Source organism: Vanessa atalanta, chromosome 30, assembly GCF_905147765.1.
Source record: "Vanessa atalanta chromosome 30, ilVanAtal1.2, whole genome shotgun sequence".
NCBI lineage: Eukaryota > Metazoa > Arthropoda > Insecta > Lepidoptera > Nymphalidae > Vanessa > Vanessa atalanta.
In genome coordinates, this window is record NC_061900.1 from 4,124,164 (window position 1) to 4,149,896 (window position 25,733).

General features: G+C 36.3%; 1 protein-coding gene across 3 annotated transcripts; it reads left to right on the plus strand.

The window, feature by feature from the left end:
• Window positions 1-5,566: 5,566 nt before the first annotated feature.
• Window positions 5,567-25,548, plus strand: LOC125075278 (L-dopachrome tautomerase yellow-f-like). 3 transcript variants are annotated; one of them, XM_047686993.1, is made up of 12 exons: window positions 5,567-5,662; window positions 11,102-11,261; window positions 15,807-15,917; window positions 16,579-16,623; window positions 17,475-17,573; window positions 19,016-19,189; window positions 19,906-20,022; window positions 20,842-21,015; window positions 21,506-21,684; window positions 23,096-23,279; window positions 23,792-23,894; window positions 25,130-25,548. In XM_047686993.1, the coding sequence occupies exons 2-12, from the start codon at window positions 11,126-11,128 to the stop codon at window positions 25,206-25,208; spliced, it is 1,401 nt and encodes a 466-aa protein (XP_047542949.1). In that variant the 5' UTR covers window positions 5,567-5,662; window positions 11,102-11,125; the 3' UTR covers window positions 25,209-25,548. The 3 variants fall into 3 exon arrangements, with proteins under 3 accessions (XP_047542949.1, XP_047542951.1, XP_047542950.1); XM_047686995.1 differs by lacking the exon at window positions 5,567-5,662 and adding an exon at window positions 5,981-6,129; XM_047686994.1 differs by lacking the exon at window positions 5,567-5,662 and adding an exon at window positions 5,983-6,133.
• The last annotated feature ends 185 nt before the right edge of the window (window positions 25,549-25,733 follow it).

The window sequence follows — 25,733 nt, forward strand, 5'->3', positions numbered from 1 at the left end:
GGGGCCCCAGCTAAGTCAAGTCATAGTCAAAAATAGACGACAATGCGAAAGAGTCCATAACTTTATTAAATTAAACAGATCGTATGGTTTACGAGTCCTGCAATTAATCAAACCCATTCAATTAATTTAATTCAAGTCTACGTTCAGATATGTCTTAAGTAACCCAACCACTAGCTAAAGAGACTTCAACCAAAAGGACCCCCGTTCGTAACAATAACCTTTAATAAGGATTTTTGTAATCGATATTTGTAGCAGTCACTGCCTGTTATTCGCGTCCCTACCGTCCGACAGATGTAACATCGTACAAGCGTCTATTATTTTCAGTGCTTCTATTTAAATTTTACTTTGAAGCAATAATATATAATAGAAAAAGTCTTAATTTTCGTATAACGCTCGAATCTTAAGAAAATTTTGTATTATACCTATGTATTTTTTTAAATAATTTTACAATTTTTAAAAATCATTAAATTAAGAAAATAATATGTTCGTCTTTGCGAAGCCATGTCGTTCAGAAAAATTTACATCTGTCAAAAAGATCAAGCTATCTTGTACAGGGGTATGTCTCTTGTGTCTGTAGTTACACAGGTTCCCTCACCCGTCAAACTGGAATACAGCAATACTGAGTACTGTTTTTGGCGGTAAAATACCTGATGAGTGGGTGGTACCCACCGGCACAAAGTCAACCAAGATTTTATATGTGGACCGGTCACATTTATCGAAGAACCGATAGCCGCTGCGGCACGAAGTACTTGTCGGAGATGTGATCGGGTTTACAGCTTCCATCACAGTGAAACTCAATCAATTTACAGATCTTTCAGAATTTTAACGACCTCCATGGTCGAGTAGTGTGTACACCGGTTTACATGGGTACGTCACTCCTGGGTCCCGGGTTCGAATCCCAGACGAGTCGATGTAGAAAAAGTTAATTAGTCGAGTCGTTGTAAAAATTAGTTCTCTATGTCGTCTTGGGTCTGGGTGTTTGTACCGTCGTTACTTCTGTTCTTCCATAACACAAGTGCTTTAGCTACTTACATTGGGATCAGAGTAATGTATGTGATGTTGTCCAATGTTTATATATATATATATATATCTATTCGTTATATTAACAATTTATTGTCCTTTTTAAAGTGTCAATGCAATACTTTGCTATAACAATGGCAGTTTCTAAAGCGTCCTTTTCGAATGGATCAAACGGATATTCACAACTACGACTTTTTAAAACATACATACATAAGCAGCCCGTAAATGTCCCACTGCTGGGATAAAGGCCTCCTCTCCCTTTGAGGAGAAGGTTTGGAGCATATTCCACCACGCTGCTCCAATGCGGGTTGGTGGAATACACATGTGGCTGAATTTCGTTGAAATTAGACACATGCAGGTTTCCTCACGATGTTTTCCTTCACCGCCGAGCACGAGATGAATTATAAACACAAATTAAGCACATGAAATTTCAGTGGTGCCTGCCTGGGTTTGAACCCGAAATCATCGGTTAAGATGCACGCGTTCTAACCACTGGGCCATCTCGGCTACTGCTTTTTATAATAAATTAATCCAATTACCGCAAATTCATATTTGACATATAGTTTATGAAACAAGTCAGTACGCGTAGCACCCGTCGCCTTAGCTTATTAGTTCTCCCAAAGACAAGGACAAAATATGCAAGGAAGGATATCACATCCGAGGGAGCACAACTTTACAACAAATCACCGTCTACTATAAGAAATGCAAGCTCAATCAACGAATTTAAATCTCAGCTTTCACAACATATTTTAGAAATCAATTGATATACTAACGATGTAACACACTATCTTACTATCGTTAGTCGAGTTCTAAATAATCCGGCGACTATTTTTTGAATTTTAACTTTTGTATGTATGTTCTCATGTAAGTGACTATGTCTTTTTGTGAATAAATTCTTTAAACCTAGTTTAATATTAAAAATGAATATTTATTTGATTCTCATTATTAAATATTAAATAGGTCTTAATTAATTACAAGTGAATTACTTAAAAAAATATATAATATTTTTATTACATAGGCCGTTACGACATATTACAGTAATTAAAACACATTACAAAAAATTAAAATGATAATTATTATTTTAAAACCATTACCGATAAATGGCGACATGCGTCCATTACCGTCTTTACCATAGGGCACATGGGACACGTGCCCAGGGCCCCCATCCTGAGAGGGGCCCGATGAACCAACAATTTTTTTTACACGTTTGTGCTCACGTTGACTGCCATGTATATTTTCGAAAGTGATATATTTGTAAGAAATAACTAACATATTTGTCAAAAAAGGCTATTGACGACAGTCGCTATTAAAAATAGAGAGACGTGCTCTTCATGACTCAATATATACTATAAAATAGCCATAAGATCAACCAATCAGATTCCTACGAATTTACGAAAATTACCGCACCGTTTATTTGAAACTATACATAAGCAAAGTATTTGTACATGGTAGTAAATATCTACCAAAAGGGCCCCAAATTCATGGGTGTCCAAGGAGCGCAGTAAAGCTTGATACGGCTCTGCATGCGTCCACATCTTCCAAATATTAAAACAATCAAATGTCTATTAATTATTGGACCCTTATAAATAACAGTATAATGTTTACGAATAGCTGTTTCAATAAATATTTTACGCTTTTTAGACATTTGTTTAATAAAATATAATAATATAAACGATGACTTAAAATATAAACATAATTATTTGACAATCATAACTGATAGACGGCGGTTTGCGCCAATATACACAATAAAAATAGTTCCCATATAAATCTTGACCATGTGCAATGGTGGCGAGAATGCTAGCAGCATTTCCCCATTAAATCGCCATTCCGATCCTCTGGACAAAAATCGAACCAGCCCTTTCATCACCGTGGAGACGATAAGGCGAGGTGTTATACTTTTTTTGTTTCTTCCTTGGTCCTCTTTGAACCCATAATCTTCAGTTTAGATTCTCATCTTGTAACCACTGAGCGATTTATGAAGGATATAAAATAACCTCTTAGTAAACTTATGACGATGGATTCCGTTAAACAAATTAAATATGATGTAATCACTTACAAGGAAAATAGTACTTGTACAAAAAATATTTATACCAATAATAAATCTATAAATAGTTTGTCTGTACTGGAAATAAAGACATTGTGTGGCGTATTCAGATCTTAGAAATTACCTTGGATATACTTGATGGTAAAGCATTCCCACTCTTCAGCTATTCGACCTTCAAACTCCAATATTTATTATTATTGTGTTCCGGTCTGAAGGTTTAGTGAGCCAGTGTAACTGCAGGCACAAGGGACGTAACATCTCAGTTCCTAAGGTTGATGGCGTATTGGTGTTATCAAGGCCAGATTTAGGGGACAACCGGGGCAACTCCCTGGGGCCTCCACAAGAGATGCGCCCCAAAAGGTACCGACGGTTAAGAATTTAAATGTAATGTATGTTTAGATATCTGAATATATTTAGATTATAATATTGTTACCAAAAACGCTTTTAAAAGATAATAAAAAATAAATAAATTATTGACAAACTCTACTGATAGAAATGAAATTGTTCAATTTCATTAGTGAAATAATAATTAGGGGCCCCCACTCTTCCTGGGGCCTCCAGACCTCCAGATTAAATCCTGGGTGTTATAGGAAATGGTTAATATTTATACACGGATTTTACAAAAAAAAAACATCCTTAAGGGGTGAAACGGGGTTTGGGAATTTGTGTTTTATAAATTTCATGCGGCCAAAGCCGCAGGTTCAGCTAGTATATATATGAGTGTAATGTTTACATAGCCTTTTTCCAATCACAAGAAGAATAAAGTCAAGTTAACAACTTTGACATTAAATTGACGCCATATTGGTCGTTCCTTAACATAAATAAAATTATTTTATATTTAAAATTAGAAGGTTTTTATCCAATCTTTTTTTTTATTCATCAACACATCGTTCTTTAGGGCTGTCTCTCCTGCCACTTGGACCTAACCACGAGTCCTATATAATCTATGGTTATATTCATAGAAAAGTTAACCTATGTTATGACAGTTTGTTTTGTTCCAAGCACAAGAGGACAAGAGCCAGATAAGCAATATTTGACATCGATTTGACGCGTTATCATTGGTCGAGATTTTCAATAAACTATTATATTTATTACAAGCGACCCGCCCCGACTTTGCACGGGTGCAATGTGGGTTATCCCTATGAGATACATATATCATCGCGGACTTTTTTTAAGACCGTTTTAAGTTGTACAATACCGTAGTACATTATTTTGATCTGTCTCGTAGGGTTCAGCCAGCGTTTGCAATTTAAGCGCAAAAAGTGTGTTCATTTACGACATCACTTTAGAAACCTCTAAAATTATCAGTGTTTCTCTACTATATTGTGCATGTATTATACATATAAACCTTCCTCTTGAATCAATCTATCTCTTTAAAAAAACCGCATTAAAATCCGTTGCGTAGTTTTAAAGATCTAAGCGTACACAGGGACAGACAGCGGGAAGCGACTTTTTTTTATACTGGATTTGCGATAATTTTACGTTTTGAATGCGCGCCGTTGTTATCAGATCTATGTAAATAAAATTAAAGTGGATATAAGTAGTTAATGACCTAGTATTGTATTATAAATAAAGATATATCAATCAACAATTGTCCGTAGGTCATTCTATATGAGATATAATCAAATCGTATTTAATTTTGATTGCGCCGAGATGATCAGGCAAGAACCGCTTAATTTGTGTTTATAATTCATCTCGTGCTCGGTGAAGGAAAACATCGTGTGAATTCAACTCTCATTGGAGCAGCGTGGTGGAATATGGCTCCAAACCTTCTCCCCAAAGGGAGAGGAGGCCTTAGCCCAGCAGTGGGAAATTTATAGGCTGTTAATGTTGTTGTTGCATTTAATTTATCTAATCTGTTTATCTTTACGCTTTTTTAGTGTGATACACATTTACAATTGATTTAAGAACTTCGCGTCCCGACTATTTCTCCTGTGTTAGAGATACAGCAACCGTTAACGCAACGCACACAACGGAAGTTCACAACAAAAAAGAATCCCTGTTTCTGTAATATTTTTCATTGATACTCTGCTCCTATTGGCCGTAGCGTGATGGTATTAGTAACTTTTTTTATGTAATAATTTATCTGACCACCGCCCATAGACATGACGCTGTACAAAATCATAACCTCTAGTTACACTGGCTCACTCACACTTCTAACCGGAACACAACATATTGCCAATATCTTGATGAGTGGATGGTATCTACCCAGACTTGCACGAAGCCCTGCCACCAAGTTATATAACTTAAAACCTTCCTCCATAAATAGGCTATTCAAAACTGAAAGAATTTTACAAATCGGTCCAATAGTTTCCGAGATTATCGCGTTCAAACAAACAAACTATTCATCTTTCTAATATTGGTATAAATATACGAATGTTCTCGATAAATATCAATGAGTAATGTCTGTCGGCACCTTAACAGTTCGAAGGTCTGGCGGCTTCTTAATGGTATTTCTAATCAAGACGAACCTATTCGAATGTCATAATCAGTGTTAATTCAAGTTACATCAGTGACGTTAGTGTCGGACGGTCAGCGAAAAAAAAAAAAAACTTGAATTAAATCCTTGGACGGTTTACGTTGTCATTGCGAATTAAGGTAAGGTTTTTTATTATTTTTATTTAAATAAGATTAATATTCGATTATTAAATAATTATAAACAAAACGTTTTTTTTTTTTTTTAAATCGTGGCGTTTGATGTCGAAGATAAATACTTAATCTTAACAGAGATTTTATAGTTTAAATAACTAAGTAAGGACGTTCTCAATTCGTCTATATCTTATTTAGTATTCCCGTAATCAAACATTCCAAACGAATTAAATAATTAATAATCTATAATTTTGTAATTAAAAAAACATCATTGTTAAGTACCCACAATTATTTTCCTAAATAGTTTTAGTAGTTAACAAACTATTCAATAAAAATTAATCACATAACTGTCTTAAATATTTATATATATAAATAAATCAGTACGTGTGTTTGTAATCGAACTCCTGAACGGTTGAACCGATTCAAATTAAACTTTTCTGTGTATTTGAGTGAGTGTGTGGTTTATATTGGAACCGGTAGGTTAGTATGGACAATGTTTTTTTGTCAATTACTAGAAGCACATAATTATACCAGCGACTTCCCGGCTTTGCGCGGATGCAATGCTGATATTAAACATACTGCAGAATGTCTTTGTATACAACGTTCACAACTTTTTAAGTCAGTTCAGCTTCTTATTAATCTATATTAAACAAACAATGTATTTAAAGTACTTAATTGGATAAGGATTAATGCTTAAAATCGCTCCGTAAAACAGCCATTATTTCTCGTAAAACGTAAATGATAAAAAATGGTTATTGTGCGTTATCCCTAAGAGATAGACATATACCGTCGCGCATTTATTTGTAGACCTTTTTAAGGTTTACAATACTGTAGTACATTATTTTGATCTATCTCGTAGGGTTCAGCCGGCGTTTACAATGTAAGCGCAACAAAAATGTATTTATTTACGACATCACTTTAGAAACCTCTAAAGCTATCAGTGTTTCTCTACTATATTGTGCATGTATTATACATATAAACCTTCCTTGAATAACTCTATCTATTATAAAATACAAATCAAAATCCGTTGTGTAGCTTTAAAGATCTAAGCATACACAGGGACAGACAGCGCGAAGCGACTGTTTGTTATATACAAGAATATAAGAGAAGTGGTATCTTCCACCCTGTAATATAGTCTAATTCCAACCATAAGAGGAGAAAAGCCAAATAAACAACATTTGACAGCAAATTGACGCGACGTCATTGGTCGAGAGCTCGATTAATCTGTGATATTCACTGTGGATTTGCGATTGGCGTTTGAACGGCGACGAAACTGTTGTCAGAATTTTGGAAGTAAAATTAAAGTGGATATAAGTAGTTAAGTGTAATAGTGTTGTATTATAAATAGAGATATATTCATCGTAAACTCTTAGTAGTGTTAATAGCTGAGTTATTAGCGAATCGCGTGAAATACGTATTTCTAAGATTCATCTTTATACCGGTACGGTAACCTCGGCGATAGTGTCAATTATTTTGACCTCACGGGTCAGGGCCTTGATGACCTTGGTCTTCTTCGTGTTGTTCACACTGAGGTTTTTTTATGGTACAATAGCTAATGGGCGACCTGATGTTAAGTGGTCACCACCGCCCATAGACAATGGCGCTGTAGGAAATATTAACCATTCCTTACATCGCCAATGCACTTACCTTGGGAACTAAGATGTTACGTCCCTTGTGTTACACTGGCTCACTCACCCTTCAAACCGGAACACAACAATACTAAGTACTGCTGTTTGGCAATAGTATATTTTTTTTTTTTTTACTTTATTAGGGAAACAAACAGTACAAGTCATTCTTAAAGCTAAAGCATAAAAATTAGCACATATACCAGTAAAGTTTCCACTTATAACTAAAAACATAATATGAGCAGAACAAAATTAATTATAATATCTAATATAATAATAATAAGAAAAAACAAACCTATGAAAAAAAGGGCAAATTTGAAAAAAAAACAAATTAAAGAATTAGGCTTTATGGTTCTAGCACAAATATCCTGAAGTTAGCAACTGATTCTGTAAATATATCAATACTGGAAATTTTAGTGTTATAATATCTGATGAGTGAGTGGTACCAACCCAGACGGGCTTGCTCAAACGTTACGGATGGTAGTTATCGTCGTCCTAGTCCTACGCTACCATCGATACCTGCAATAAGACAGGACAGGAGAAATTCCTATATTTTTCTCCTAATTCCTCAACGAGTTTAGTTCTGGTAGTACCGTCAAACGTTAAGGAGTTGGTCGACAGGTAGTAGTCATAAAATATAGCCTTTTTTTCGCTGAAAAAACGCGTTATACATTTCCCCCACGTGGAAGAGGGGGGGGGGTATGTGGGACTCGCCTGTGCCCAAGATGTTGGCGGTACACCGGAATACCCACTAAAAAAACCAACGATACCCTCTCCGTCTCATCGGTGGGCGCCACGGGATCGCTTTCGCATGCTACCGTGATACCCTGACGGTCAGCCCGCCTATTCGGGCCTCCAATTCCTAGGGCTAATTCCCGGGGTCATAAAAGATAGCCTATCTCCATACTTGAAGTTCAAGCTTGCTTCATAGCGAATTTGGTTCATTGGTTTGACCGTGAAAGTACAACAGACAGACAGACTTTCGTATTCATAATATTGGTATTAATAAATATGTCGTATCGATGTGTAGATCAAAATAGACGATAACATTACTTTTACATTACATTAGCAGCCTGTAAATTTCCCACTGCTGGGCTAAGGCCTCCTCACCCTTTGAGGAGAAGGTTCGGAGCATATTCGACCACGCTGCTCCAATGCGGGTTGGATACACATGTGGCAGAATGTCGTTGAAATTAGACACACCTTCCTTTCCTTCACCATAAGCAAAGTATTTGTACATGGTAGTAAATATCTAACAAAAGGGCCCCAAATTCATGGGTGTCCAAGGGCCCCAGCGTAGCTTGAGACGGCTCTGGGCCCAAGGGACATAATATCTTAGCTTAGAACTGGTTAATATTTCTTACTGCGCCAATGACTATTTCGGTTAAATTTATAAAACTACTTTTCGAACGATATAAGGACGGACAGTTGTCAATACAACGACGTTACGTAACGACTTACAAAGTTTGTCTTGAATTTGCTAATGAGTTAAAAATACCGTACATTACGGAAATTTTTCTGTTGTAATGTGCTCGTCGACCTTGTACCGATATGGTTCAGTGGTTCGTTCGAAGCTAAAGGTTGCGGGTTGAATTACTGTACTGACTGATTGCATTCAACATAATATAAAAAACAAAATCAAAATATTCACACTTTTGAATCGTCATGATAAAGTGTTGAATTAATTTAAAGCTACCACCGGTTCCGTAAGTAGATTCTACCCAGAAGAACCGGCAAGAAACTTAGTAGTCACTCTTTTCCACCATTTTAGTTACATGATAGGTTTGTCAGTAAAGTACAATTAAATTTTTTATTTACTCTGCCTACAAATCAAATAAATACTAAGTACACGGTTTTTAGGGTTCCGTAGCCAAATGGCGAAAAACGGAACCCTTATAGATTCGTCATGTCTGTCTGTCTGTCCGTCCGCTGTCACAGCCACTTTTTTCCGAAACTATAATAACTATACTGTTGAAACTTGGGAAGTAGATGTATTCTGTGAACCGCATTAAGATTTTCACACAAAAATATATAAATTTTGGCGTTCCCCATACTTAGAACTGAAACTCAAATTAATTTTTTTCATCAAATCTATGGATTTCAAATCTATGGTTTTCTATGGATAGGTCTTCAAAAATGATATTGAGGTGTCTAGTATCATTTTTGTCTAAACTGAATAGTTTGCGCTAGAGACATTTCCAAAGCGATAAACTAACCCCCCCCCCTAACTTCTAAAGTAAGAGAATGATAAAACTAAAATATATATATATATATAATATACATTACCACGCAAACTTCCACCCGAAATTGGTTTGAACGATATCTTGTAAGTAGTTTTTTTAATACGTCATAAATCCAAACCGTAATTTACCTTACATTCAATCAACTCAAATATAAAAAAAAAACACTTAATTTCATAAACATAAACCTTGTTACTTGTCGCTACGGAACCCTTCATGGGCTTGTTTATCTTTAATATATTCTTGTAATGAGTAATATGCTTTTTTTATCAATGTTTTTTTGACGTGAGCTTTAAATGTTTGCATAGGCCAAGTTAAAACTAACATTACATTACATTTACATTAACAGCCTGTAAATTTCCCACTGCTGGGCTAAGGCCTCCTCTCCCTTTGAGGAGAAGGTTTGGAGCAAATTCCACGACGCTGCTCCTGCTGGCAGAATTTCGTTGAGATTAGACACATGCAGGTTTCCTCACGATGTTTTCCTTCATCGCCGAGCACGAGATGAATTATAAACACAAATTAAGCACATGAAAATTCAGTGGTGCCTGCCTGGGTTTGAACCCGCAATCATCAGTTAAGACGCACGCGTTCTATCCACTGTCCCTCATAAAGGATGTATTAACTTTGCGAAGTCGGAAACTAGGTGTTTATTAGTTTTAATATAAATCGCAATGAAACCTGACGTTATACATCATCTGTGTATATAAATAAAGGAAGTGACATTTTTGTTGTGATACCCAACAAAAATAATAACTAAACTAATATTCATTAAAACTTAAACCGAAAGATGGAACGCTGCTCCGAGCGGTTTCGCCTTACACACCAACAAAGTTCCCGCCGGCGGAAACGAGGTCCCAGATAAGTGACGTCACAAGGTCGCAGATATTGCTGTAGCTTATTAATTCTGCATTAGATAGTTTTTGTAATATTAAGACGGAGGGAGGCACCCGACGTGACTGTATTTGGACATTGCAGCGTGATTTTATTATTATTTTATAAACAATTCTAAAATAAAAGTAAGCCTATGTTACTCCTTATTACATCGACTGTCTGGGAGTGAAAGTCGCGTCAAAATCGGTCCAGACGTTCCAGAGATTAGATTATATTGATTAGAACTGAGTTTCCTAAATATACGTATTTTAAGAACCAGACGTAGGAATTACTAAAATTAAAAAAAAAGAAAAACAAATAGGCTAACCTCTACAACAATGACCTTTAATCAAAAGAAATAAGAAAAACATTTAATCTACGAGACAAATAACCATTAATAATCACGCTACACAGTCAAAATGATAATCGTGATCCAATGTGACTGCCGCCAAAAACTCCCGCCATTCTTTATTTTTTTTAAAGGTATTTGTTTGACGTGTCGCTGATGGCGCTCGGCTAAGATGTTTATTCCAACAGTATATACTTTCTATCCATGTGTCGCGTGACTCCTATCGTTTATTATTCCTATTTACCCCTCCAATAAAGCTTAAAGGATTCAATAGCCCAAGGGATAAGGATCGAAGCTAGGACTTTTTACATCGCTACGCGACCAAAGCGCTTCACTAATTAAATTTTTTTTCTTGTTACAGGCAAAGCGTTTTTACCTAAAGAAAATGTTTTTCAGAACAATACACATTTTCGTTATATTGCTTTTAACAAAATCGAGTTTACAACAGACGAGACGACTTGGGAGATTCAGAGAAATATTCGCCTGGAAACAGTTGACATACAACATCAATGGAAACATATGTAAGCTTATTTATTACTAGCGACCCGCCCCGGCTTCGCACACGTACAATGCTGATACTAAATATACTTCAGAATGTCGTACAACGTTCACAGTTTTTCAGTTAGACAATACAAACCGCTACGTCCCTGCGTTTTAAATCTGTAATATCTTCGAAAATATTCATTTAAATTACACGCTGTAAAGGGTCATATTGGTCTATATTAAATGCACAATTAATTTGAGGTACTTAAGTTGTGTGTTTATTTACGACATCACAATAGGAACCTCTAAAATTATCAGTGTTTCTCTACTATATTGTGCATGTATTATACATATAAACCTTTCTCTTGAATCAATACGGTACGCCCGCCGGTATTGAGAGGCTTGTTCGAGCCGTCGGAGCGATCGGACCTCCTCAGTTTGGAATAAATCAGAGAAGAATATTTCCTGAGTTTAATTTCATACCTTCGAGGATGGATAGAAAACCAAATGTCAGGCGTTCGTGACGTCAGCAATGACGTCATGTTTTTTAAAAACAAGCCGGGGCAAGCCACTCCGTCATATAAGAATTAGAACCTCCTTTTAAGAAGTAGATTATACTTTAAGGAGAACCGCTTAAATATGATTTTAGAGCTTTTGTTTGGTTTGGATAATTTGATTTACAATTGACGTAACATACATACATAAAGTAAAATATATTAATTTCTATAATAACTTTTTGGTACCACCACCCTTGTGCCTGTTACACTGGCTCACTCACCCTTCAAACCGGAACACAACAGTACTAAGTATTGCTGTTTGGCAGTACAATATCTGATGAGTGGGTGGTTCTTACCCAGACGTTCTTGCACGAAACCCTGTCCTTTGAATTTTACATTACATTATTAACAGCCTGTAGATTTCCCACTGCTGGGCTAAGGCCTCCTCTCCCTTGAGGAGAGGGTTTGGAGCATATTCCACCACGCTGTTCCTGTTTGTGTTTTCCTTCACCGCCGAGCACGAGATTAATTATAAACACAAATTAAGCACATGAAAATTCAGTGGTGCCTGTCTGGGTTTGAACGCGAAATCATCGGTTAAGATGCACGCGTTCTAACCACTGGGTCACCTTTGAATAAATGATAATATATATAAAATGTTAGTCGCAACAAACACGTCATAAGCGGTTATATTAATACAATATTTTATTACGAATTAGTCACGTTTTTACATAATAAAATTCTATTCTAAGAAGACGTCGTGATCTGGTGATCCTTCCGCAAGATTAATCGCATTTATATCTAACTAGCTACCACCTGCGGCTTTACTCGCTCGCATATAAATAACAAACTTTCAAACCCCGTTTTACGCCCTTGGGGGAGGAGTTTCGTAAAATCTAATCGTAAATGCCCACCCCACCTGTGTGGCAGCTCCCCAAGCTAGCAACAGCCCCACTTCTAGGGCTGTTAAACTTTTAAATAGCTTCCTACTTTGTTGTCGAGATGTAGACGTATTCTGTGAGCCGAGATGGCCCAGTGGTTAGAACGCGTGCATCTTAACCGATGATTTCGGGTTCAAACCCAGGCAGGCACCACTGAAATTTCATGTGCTTAATTTGTGTTTATAATTCATCTCGTGCTCGGCGGTGAAGGAAAACATCGTGAGGAAACCTGCATGTGTCTAATTTCAACGAAATTCTGCCACATGTGTATTCCGCCAACCCGCATTGGAGCAGCGTGGTAGAATATGCTCCAAACCTTCTCCTCAAAGGAGAGGAGGCCTTTATCCCAGCAGTGGGACATTTACGGGCTGCTAATGCTAATGATATTTTTGGTATAGTTAATTCACTTCTTTCTTGAAAAAGGATTATACAACTATGCACGGGCCTGAGCCAAGTGCATAGTTAGGGGAGTTAGCTTAAGAATTTTCTAACAAGACGGCATGTACTTGGTGGTAGGGCTTTGTGCAAGCCCGTCTGGGTAGGTACCACACACTCATCAGATATTCTACCGCCAAATAACTCTGTATTGTTGTGTTCCGGTTAGAAGGGTGAGTGAGCCAGTGTAATCACAGGCACAAGGGACATAACATCTTAGTTCCCGAGGTTGGTGGCGCATAAGTGATGTAAGGAATGGTTAATATTTCTTACAGCGCCTTTGTCTATGGGCGGTGGTGACCACTTACCATCAGGTGACCCATATGCTCGTCTGCCAACCAATGCCATAAAAAAAATGTATTTAAAATTACAGCTTTCTGTAAAAGCATGTAGACGGATTTATGGATATTCAGCGATTTTAAGCTGCCATGGAGAGTGTGAGGTATAACTCCTGTGGAAGATATAACTATAGGCACCATTTTGGTGTTCTTAACTTTCCATTGTGTTTTTATCTCTATGGATAAATCAGTGTACTTAGATATTTTTTCGGTAAAAGTGTTTGTTAAGTTACGGGTGTTGGAAATTGCCATATCTATTAAATGAACTGAACTGTTTTGTTTATCTAATACCGTAATGTCTAGTTATAATTATTATTATAAAAAAAAAAAATAAAAAAATCGTAAAATTTCATTTCACGGTGTATATTATTTTATACATTATTAATAGTTCTTCGTTGTCGTAACTCGTAAATAATTGATTATTATTATGTATTTATTATATGTGAGAAATTAATAATATATATATATATAATTGTATCAGAATAAATGTTTACAAACAGCTCGCCACAGACGACATCGGTTTTTACGCAGAATCTTTATAGATGTTTATTTAGTCTTTATTGTATTCCTATCGATGAAGGAATAAAGATAAACAAACCTTAGATTTACGTATTCCACGCGATTCGCTAATAGCTCAGCTATAAACACTACTGAGAGTTTACGATTAATATATCTTTATTTATAATACAACACTGTTACACTTAACTACTTATATCCACTTTAATTTTACTTCCAAAGTTGTGATAACGGTTTCGTCGACGTTTAAAACGTCAATTTTTCGTCAAATCCATAGTGAATTTCATAGATTAATCAAGCTCTCGACCAATGACGTTGCGTCAATTGGCTGTCAAATGTTGTTTATTTGGCTTTTGTCTTGTGGTTCGAATATACTTTAGATTTTTACATTGTGTCCAGAAGATGTTATGGTAAATTTGTCGAATCACGGCTCCACCTCGAAAATGCTCCAAAATTTTTTTTTCTATCATACTTTACCAGTAGGAGGCGCATGGCTTTGGACCCCTTAAAAAAAAGTGATAATTAGGTTAGGTCAGTTAGTGGTTAGTGGTTCGACAAAATTTATCGATAACATCACATAAAACAAAACAAAAAATCTCCTAATGACAGGCAATAAGTTTTCAAAATGGCGTCATATTATGATTTATGCAAAAAAAATGACAAAAACGTTGCATCCTATTATTAGTGGTCTTTATCGAGTTGCGTTTCGACGCAATGATTGAAGTGTCACGTCAAACTCGAGACGAGGCCGTGAGGGTTACAGGATATGTTATTAAAACTGAGGCGGACGAGCAAAATGAGCCACCTGATGGTAAGTGATCACCACCGCTCATAGACAATGGCGCTGTAAGAAATATTAAAGAACTAAGATGTTACATCCCATATGCATATAGTTACACTGGCTCACTCAACCTTCAAACCGGAACACAACAATACTTGCTGCTTGGCGGTAGAATATCGGATGAGTGGGTGGTACCTATCCAGAAAGGCTTGCCCAAAGCCATACCAACAAGTTGACCTGATTTATCGCTGCAGCGAACTTTATTACTAGCTACTACCAGTAATTGAATAAATTGCTTACAGGACATCGCCAATTCGCCCAACGGTGGAAACTAAGATGTTATTTTCCTCATGCATTTAATTAAACTGATTTAATGACTCTTCAAACCGGAACACAATAATATAAAGTGCCGTTTCTTAAAAAAAAAAAATTATAATCAGCAATGCCACAAATTAACTAATTAGTAATATTCCTATTTACCCCTCCTTTTAAGCTTATCACTTGTGTTAGGAGTGGGGAGGACAATAGCCCATGGGGTCTGGCTCGATCCTGTAGTATTATTAATCGCTAGGCGGCACGTAATTCATTGCGCTATTGACGCTTACAGTTTGATTGGCAGTTGAATTATTCTATTATCACCTTCGTCTTCATCTACACTTTCCATCAGGTGAGGTGATAAAGGCCTATTCCACTACAACGATAAAAAAAAAGAATCCACATATTCAACTGTCAAGTGGTTACCCAGTTCGAGGGACTTGCACGAACCCCCAACACAATTCTTAATCTTAAATATTTTTCATTTGGAGTGATTTTAAGTTTCGATGACCTCCGTGGTCGAGTAGTGTGTACATCGGCTTTCATGGGTACGCCACTCCGAGCTCGATTCCCGGCTGAGTCATTGTAAAAAAAGTTCATTAGTTTTCTATATTGTCTCGGGTCTGGGTGTTTGTAACGTCGTCACTTCTGATCTTCCATAACACAAGTGCTTTAGCTACTTACATTGGGATCAGAGTAATGTATGTGATGTTGTCCAATATTTATTTATTTGTTTTAATAATAATCAACCTCTTTACAGTACTCCAAGATAGATTCGGCGACATTGAAGACAATCGCAAGAAACGTGAAACGGGCAAGATAGTTTTTCAGAACGATAAATCGGAATCAGGCGACAGAGATTGGAATGAACGTAAGGGCTGATATTGTATTTCATTTCTCATATTTACTCGCGGTAGACCTCCCTGTAGAAGACGGTATGGGCAGGCCAGCTGTGGTAATGTCTCATTTAAGATGTATGATGCTGCTGGTATGTCTTGTCCTCCTGCCGATTTCAGTTATTAGAATACATGACATTAACAGCCTGTGTCCCACTGCTGGGCTAAGGCTTCCTCTCCCTTTGAGGAGAATGGAGCATATTCCACCACGCTGCTCCAATGCGAGTTGGTGGAATACACAGAATTTCGTTTAAATTAGACACATGCAGGTTTCCTCACGATGTTTTTCTTCAGCGAGCACGAGATGAATTATAAAAACAAATTAAGCACATTAAAATTCAGTGGTGCTTGCCTGGGTTTGAACCCGAAATCATCGGTTAAGATGCATTCAGTCACGGTGCCCAACTCATGGGATACCAAGTACCCAGGACATATTATAGTACAAGTATGTACAATCAAAGTTGTACTATTTCGTCACGCTCCTAATCCTATGGGGCGTCAAATCTGACACCACCGAAAAGAGTTCAAGCATAGGACCAACGGCTTAACGTGCTTCCCGACGCAAGAGGGTGTACCCTTCCAATTTCCAGACTTCGGACTATTTCGACTGATACTAATCTTACGATTCCATTACAGCTCCACAGAATGCGACCAATAACACGAGCACAACGGATCCTAGCAGTGAGTATCATTTGTAATCCTAAGGCTTGTAAATCCCACTATTCTTGGCGGTTTCTTTACAGATAATTCCACCATGCTGTTCCATTGCGGTTTTTGCATGAACATTTGAAAAACATCATTGAACTTCAGGGTCATTATATGCTTCTCGGAGATTCAACGTCGGCTGAGTGACTTTGCTTTTGTGTCTGTGCACAATGCTATGCAGACATCTTATTATTTTTATCTTTTTACCATAATTTTCTGTAGCAGTGTGTCGCAAATAAAATAAATACAATTTTACTTGATAGGGCTTCGTGCAAACCCGTCTGTGTACCAAACACTCATCAAATATTCGCTAAACAGTAACTCAGTATTGTTGTGTTCCGACTTGAAGGGTGAGTGAGTCAGTGTAACCACAGGCACAAGGGACATAACATTTTTGTTCGGGCATTGACGATTTAAGGAATGGTTAATAGTTCTTACAGCGCTATTTTCAATGGGCAGTAGTCATCACTTAACATCATAAGGTCCAATTACTCGTCATATTCTATAAATATTTATAAATAGTTTAGAAAACTAAAAAACACGGTTTTAGCACGTACTAAAAATTACAATACCCATATCATTTTAAAAATAGCCATTCCGCCATCTTAAACGTCCGCCATATTGGATTTAAGTAACGTGACTATTTTTTTCGTATTCCTGTCAGCAAAACCTTTCATTTGATATCCATATCATGGGGGTGCATTTCAAACAGCCAGTCCGCCATCTTGGGTAGGCCGCTATATTGGATTTGTAATGACGTTTCTTAGCTAGTCATATATTATCATCAGTTCACATATCTTGTTTCTAATTGTAATATTTATTCACAGGCGAAGTTGGGAGCTTTTTTATTCAATACAATAATGTGCCAATGGGCGTCGAAAGAGTCGGTGAAAGATTATTCATAACGGTGCCAAGACGACGTTATGGTGAGTCCACTTTTAACAGATTCAAGTCATTTGTAATAAATACATCGGCAAAGAACGCATATTATTCGACACAAGATTATATTGATGATAAAAAAGCGTGGAGTTAATGCTCGTTGACTTCCAGGCAGGAGACATAACATACATATATAATTGTATTTAACTAACATGACTGTATCCTTAGATGTTGAAAAAGTTACTACTAATTTTTAGATTCCTCTCGGTTGAATCTTCATTCCGAACCGGTGGTAGTTTTACTTAATATAGTTTGTTAAATGGCGATTCAAAAGTGCTCGTAAAAGCCTACTTGAATAAAGTATATTTTGATTTTTGAATAAATGTAAACCATCATAAATTGACAATAAAAAGAAAAGTCGCGAGAGACCGGTCGGAACGAAGTTGCTTCCGCTATATACCTATTACTATATCATCATAGTAATGTCAAAGTCAAAGTCAAAAATCTTTATTCAATATAGAAGTGTTTGCACTTGCTTATTGATTGTCAAAAATCTACCACCGGTTCGGAATTTAGCACCTCGGACCTGAGAAGAACCGGCGAAAGAAACTCGGCGGAATATATATTTTTTTCACCATTTTGCATGTACAATAATAATTATATTTTAGTTATTTGAAACAACAGCCTGGAGGCGATCATTTCATTCCCAAGGTGTGCAGTCAACTAAAAAGTCATTAGTGTTGTAATATCCTTTAGCACACAAACGCTCTTTAACGACTCTTTTGAATTTTATAATTGAATAATTTTGAAAGATTTCTGGGATCCTGTTGTAAAAACATATACCTACATTGTCCCAAAAAAGAGTTAAGTTAGCGTTTAATAAATGAACAACGTTAAAAATGTTACATTAAACCGTATATATGTAATAGAAAAAGACAGAGAGAAGCAGAAAGAGATGGAAACGTCACCTTGGAAGCGTAATGCTTTTCCTTACGTGACCATTTCTGCTAGAACACTCTACCGTAAACCGCGTTAAAGAATTTCTTTCCAAAAAACCGCCGACTTTATTTTGTCGGTTCCTTTAAGGTCAGGGTTTTTTTTCCAGCTGGTGGTAGTATTTATTGGACAATTCATAACTAGGTATGATGCTTTTATATGTGCAGACGTCGATCAGCCGAGTTTTGACAGGCATCTTAAGTGCACCCGTTTAATTCTTAAATTTCTCAATATGTGGCACACAACTCGGCTTCCACTGACGCTTTATGTATCTTTAGGGGCTGAAGAGAAACCTTATGAATAGGTTTTAAAATTTTAATATGACAATTAAACACATTTGTAAACAATGTCTTTCATTTCCAGTTTAATTATTTATCTTCGTTGTCAATTGCGACGCCATTTTCTAAAATATCTGCCTGCTCATTTGACGAAAATGGATTTTAATTAAAATTGGCATATGTTACACAATTATCTTTTTCTTAACATCCGTTAGGTATACCATCGACACTGAACTACATCGATCTGAAAGACTCAAAGAGCAGATCACCATCATTACGCCCGTACCCTGATCTGTGGCAAGCGAGATCTTTGACGTCAGTGTATCGAACCAGGGCTGACAAATGTGGAAGACTTTGGATGGTTGACACTGGACTATTGGAAATACCTGGTTTGTATGGACCGATCTATAATCTATACCAATCACAGGAGAAGTAAGGAGAAATAATCTTTGACCTTGAATTTACGCTATATCATTGGTCGATAGCTTGAATTATCTATAGGTTATATTGAATTCATTATGAATTCGAAAACAATTGAATTTTATAGACTGAGAGCCAGTGATCGCCAGACTTACGGTATAGTAGCAAACTCCATATTACTGCCAGGTATACAGGTATACTGCTTCACCTGCTGTTGGGGAATTGGAGGTTCACTATTCCCATCGAGGGTTCCTTTGAGCGCGCCGAGGAGTCGAAAATTGACTTTCAATACTTAATCACAGCATGTCTGCCATATTGATATCTTAAAATATATTAGAAAAAATATAGAAAAAAATTAATGGCAGACACTTATACCGGTTCCTATTACATTTTTTTTTAATTTCAAAGGCACCTAAATTTTACACAAATTTACGTCATTCCAGAAAAGCCTATATTTATATATAATGTTTATACTATTGTTATATGTATATATTTACTAATGGAAACACCTGTGTCGGTTCTAAGATGCAGGCAGACCACATAATAGTTTCTTAGCTGTGCTAATGATGGTGCATTATTTATTTATTTATTTGATTATTCTTACAATCATAAAAATCGAAATTAAGCCCTTCAAGTGCTCAAGAGTGCGAGAATCAAAATAATGTATATAATTATATTATTTTAGATAATCCCCGACAGTTACAAACGCCAGCAATAGTTATATTTGATTTAAAAAATGACAAGCAAATCTTAAGATATCCATTCAAGAGCTCTGACATACCAGCGGCTAACACGCCGACAGGTGATTATATCTTTTTTATTCTATAATATAGCGGATGCGTAAATTTGTCAATTGACGGCATTACCGTCTTTACCATAGGGTACCCTGAAGAACCAACGATTTACCAAATTTAACAAAAAAATATCTAACAAAAGGGCCCCAAATTCATAGGTGCCCAAGGGCCCCAGCATAGCTTGGCTCTGCTTAATGATAAAAGGTCACCTCCACACATAGACATTGGCGGTTTAATATTGGGCACACCGTACATCGCCAATACGCCACCAATCCAAGGAGCAAAGATATTGCATCTCTTATGCCTGTAATTAAACTGGCTCGCTGATCGTTCTAACCAGAATAGAACAATACTAAGTATGGCCGAGAGCCGAGATGGCCCAGAGGTCAGAACGCGTGCATCATAACCGATGATTTCGGGTTCAAACCCAGGCAAGTACCACTGAATTTTCATGTTTTTCGTGCTTATATTTCAACGAAATTCTGCCACATATGTATTCCACCAACCCGCATTGGAGCACAGGGGTGGAATATGCTCCAAACCTTCTTCTCAATGGGAGAGCCTTAGCCCAGCAGTGGCAAATTTACAATACCTGATGAGTGGTACCCAGATACACAAAGCCCACCACCAAATAAAATGTTCCACATTTTCACTATGAACATCTATCATGATATGGAGAAAGTTTGAGCTTAATCCATATGGCAGAATTTCCTCCGATACGTGCAGGATTCCTCACGATGGCATTAGCTCAGAGCTTACCCAAGTCAAGATTGACTTTGTCACGAATGCTGTTAAAGCTCTTCTCAATCACTTTGCAATGGTTTCAGGTCTAGCATCGTTAACTGTTGACATAAACGAGGACTGCAGTGACGCGTACGCTTATGTAGTGGACTTGACGACATTTGGAATTATTGTATATTCACTAAAAGATAATGACAGCTGGAGACATACGCATGCGTACCTCCATTTCAACCCGACAGCGGCGAACTTGAACATTGCAGGTGAGCAAGCGGACCATACATATCCCCCAGCTGGGGACATCGGTTTTATTATGGTAAAAAAGGTACAGTGTACTACTACGGATGTGTATGAAAAAAAAAAAATGAAAAACGTAACCAAAATTAAAGTAAATTGCTACCGACAAATTCTAACTGTTCAATTCTAACTAAACTAATGTATACTAAAACTTGATTTAAATTTTAAAAAAAAAAAACATTTAAAAAAGGTTTCATATTTTGGCGCCAAACATAAATTGTAGTAGACTTGTAACTTACAATGAAATTAATTCAAAACAAAAACTATCATAGGTTTCGAAATTCCTAAAAAAAACTCTTGAATAAACGCGAAGTTCATCAAGTGACCCAGTCCATAATGAACATCGTAGATCATTCAAACTTTGGACCGCGTCAAATCGACGTCAATTTTTTTAAATAATTTTGGCTCTTGTGATTGGAATAGACTACAGTCTTAATCAGACTGGTTTATCATCAGGTGAAAGTTTCCAATGGAGCGACGGTGTCTTCAGCATTACATTGACTGAACCCCAAGCTGACGGCTGCAGGACAGCATACTTCCACCCCTTGATAAGCACAGAGGAATTCGCCGTATCGACTTGCGTCTTAAAGAATCGAGCTATACGGAGTGATAGAAATTATTTTAGTTTATATTCGGTGAGTGTTTCATATTTATTATTAAAGATTTTATTGCTTTTTTACTAATTGTTAAATGGTATTTAAATATAAGAATTATTAAAAACAATTACTTACTATAAAAATGTTTTATTATACAAATAAAAAGTATTTTAGTGTGGACCGTGCGCACCGATTCGTACATAATTATTACATAGTATAAAACAATGTCGCTTACCGCTGTCTGTCCCTATGTACGCTTAGATCTTTAAAATTACGCAACGGATTTTGATGCGGTTTTTTTCAATAGAAAGATTGATTCAAGAGGTAAGTTTATATGTATAATACATGTACAATTTGTGTTTATAATTCATCTCGTGCTCAGCGGTGAAGGAAAACATCGTGAGGAAACCTGCATGTGTCTAATTTCAACGAAATTCTGCCACATGTGTATTCCGCCAACCCGCATTGGAGCAGCGTGGTGGAATATGCTCCAAACCTTCTCCTCAAAGGGAGAGGAGGCCTTTATCCCAGCAGTGGGACACTTACGGGCTGCTAATGTAATGTAATGTACATGTACAATATAGTAGAGAAACGCTGATAATTTTAGAGGTTTCTAAAGTGATGTCGTAAATGAACACATTTTTTGCGCTTACATTGCAAATGCCTACGAGATAGATTAAAATAATGTACTAAAAAAGGTCTTCAAAAAAATCAGTAATGGTATATGTCTATCCCTTAGGGATAACCCACAATAACAATTTTTATCCTTTACTTTTTACGAGTAATAATGACTTATTTTCGAAACAATTTTAAGCAATACAGCATTAATCCGTATCCAATTAAGTACCTTAAACACATTGTGCATATAATATAGATCAATATGGCCCTTTACAGCGTGTAATTTAAATGAATATTTTCGAAGATATCACAGATTTAAAACGCAGGAACGTAGCGGTTTGTATTGTCTAACGACTGAAAAACTGTGAACGAAAGACATTCTGTACTTTATTTAGAGGCACATTGCACCCGTGCGAAGCCGGGGCGGGTCGCTAGTATATTATAAATATAATCTGAATCTGTTGAACAGATTATCCAGCAATAACATATTATTTTATTTCGAAACAATAACACTCTTACAGTTACAAACTGAAATAACTACGGATGAAATCCTTGGTCGAGTAGTTCGTACATCGGTTTACATGGGTACGCCATCCGAGGTCCCAAGTTCGATTCCCGGCCGAGTCGATGTAGAAAAAGTTCATTAGTTTTCTATGTTGCCTTTGGTCTGGGTGTTTGTGGTACCGTCGTTACTTCTGATCTTCCATAACACAAGTGCTTTAGCTACTTACATTGGGATCAGAGTAATGTGTGTGATGTTGCCCAATATTTATTTATTATAAAACCGCGGTCAAAGCTAGTCTTGTTATAAATTCTTTCTATTGGTCCACAGTACGTCGGCAAACGCGGTGACGGCAGTCAATCAACCATGCACGAATATCATCAGAAAAGCGGGACGATCTTCTTTGCCGAGATCGGAAGAGATGCTGTATCCTGTTGGAACTCCGGGAAAATGTTAAACCCATCGAATATTGCTATGTTAGCGCAAGATAGGCAGAGAATGAGCTACCCGTCAGGTGTGTCGTGAAACTAAAACGTAATCTGTAGGAAGCCATCACGTATCTCTTGAAATATTGGCGACAGCTGACCTTGATACGCGTATCCTTGAAATATTATTTATTTTACTCAAGCTACATTCACTATCTTGAGTTAATTATTGTAGAAGCTCTTTTGTTTTTTTTTTATTTATTTACTTTTGATAGGTAAACCACTAGGCCATCTTGGTACGAGTTAGGCTTTGTGCATGCCCCTCTGTGTAGGTGCTACCAGATCAACTCATATTCTCAGTTAAACATCAATACTTGGTATCTTTGTGTTCCGGTTTGAAAATGGATTGAGCCATCGAAGCTAGTGTATTATATGGGACATAACAGCTTAATCCCCATAGTTAGTGCAAGGTTACAGAGCCAATTTCTGGGATTTGTGGTGGCAATTTACCAGCGTGCCGTCAAATTTAAAAAAAGAATCATATTACGATAATTAAACGCCACGTAACAATAAAACCAAAATTGTTTTAATCATATTTCAGATCTTCATGTAACTGATGATGAGGTGTGGGTGATGGCGAACACGTTACCAAGGTTTGGTTATTCGAGACTTGACACCAACGAGTACAACTTTTATATCTACAGGTACTTTTTTTTATTATCTGTTCGTAGCATTTCAATTTAAACGTCATTTGGTTTCACAGCTGTTGACAGTGTTGCCAACTCGGCGGTTTTCGTTACAAATTTAGGAGGAATCAATATGTATACGAGATTATAAGATAAAAATAGTGTATAAGAAGTAATTAAGAAAAAAGCAGAAACAAGTCAGGCAAAGTTAAGAAGTTAATAATAAAACTGTTTAATATCAATGTCACTGTCATAAATATTAGGTCATTGACAGCAAATTGACGCGATATCATTGGTCGAGATCTCGATTAATCTATTGATATTCACTATGGATTTCGGAATTTTGGAAGTAAAATTAAAGTGGATATATGTAGTTAAGTGTAATAGTATTGTATTATAAATAAAGATATATTAACAGAATAATTTGAAAATAATTTTGACGGGAAGTTCAAAAGGAATAGTCTAAATCAGAATAATACAAATTCCAATATCTACCTTCAGCCGCGCACTTTGATTATCTATATTTCTAAATAAACTGTCAAAGCTGAGAACGCGTCGGAAATAAAAGTGATCAACCATTGTGTACTTAACACACACACTAGAAAAGTAGTATGACGTTTGACGTGATGTCACGCACACTAAGATAATAAAGTTGATTCGTATCACACGTGACATTGGCGAAATAATCTGTGTCTTTTTGGCACAAATAAAAGCCAGAAAAAAGAAAAAAAAAATAGTTGATTCGTTTAGTATTTTGTAGCAGCGTTGCAGAACTATCGATAGTTTGACTATCGATAGTTTGACTATCGATAGTTTGACTATCGATAGTTGACCTCGAAAACTATTAAGGATATCGATAGTACTATCGATAGTATCGTTTTGATCAATACATGCGATACTATCGATAGCTTAGGTTAAAAATAATGGTTTTTGCAAAACTATCGATAGTATCAATAGTATTGCTCATGGGAATGCATCGATAGTATCGATACTATCGATAGTATTGACACGTGACAATACTATCGATAGACTAACGATAGTATCGCTTACACCTTAACGATCGATAGTCTATCGATAGTCTATCGATAGTGGATTATCGATATGTAACACTATTTTGTAATGCGACAGTATTTAGATATATAAATAATCTCAAGTAGCGCCATTTGAATTTTATACATATTGAGAGACCCTTCTTGTACACTATAGTTGCTAAAAAAATAACTTTGCCAATGTAATATTGTTTTTTTTTTCAGTGGTAATGTGAACGAATTGATTGCGGACACAGTTTGTTCAGCCCCACGTATGTATTTAGAGTTTAAAAAAAATGATTGAGCAAAGAAAGTATAGAACGCGTTCCTGAAAATTATTCAGCTATTAATTTATGACTATTAATCCAATTAAAAAAAGTTAAAATATCCATGTAGGTACACTATAGAGCCTAAATTACTTTATTCTTAATTGTAAAAAAAAATAGTTCAACATTTATTTATTTTAAAACGATAAAATTATAACTTTAATTGAGATAGACTTCGTTAAAGCAATTAATAAGTGAGATTCATCGTCCATTCAATCACAGACCTGTCAGGAATTCTCGCTGCGTTCAAATATAATTAATAGTAAAATAAGATATGTTTAATTTTATACTTTAGTTACGAATGTTATTCTGATGTACAATATATAAATCGAAGTCATATAAGTATGTTTTTATTTATTTGTTCACCAACCCAAAATTAAGAAAAAAGCAATTTGAAACACTATTTAAGAAAATATATAGATATTTTTCTTTTTTGACATTAAGTATTATTTTAAAATTAAAATAGGGTGTGAGAACGGAGCCTTCGCACACCAGCTACGCCA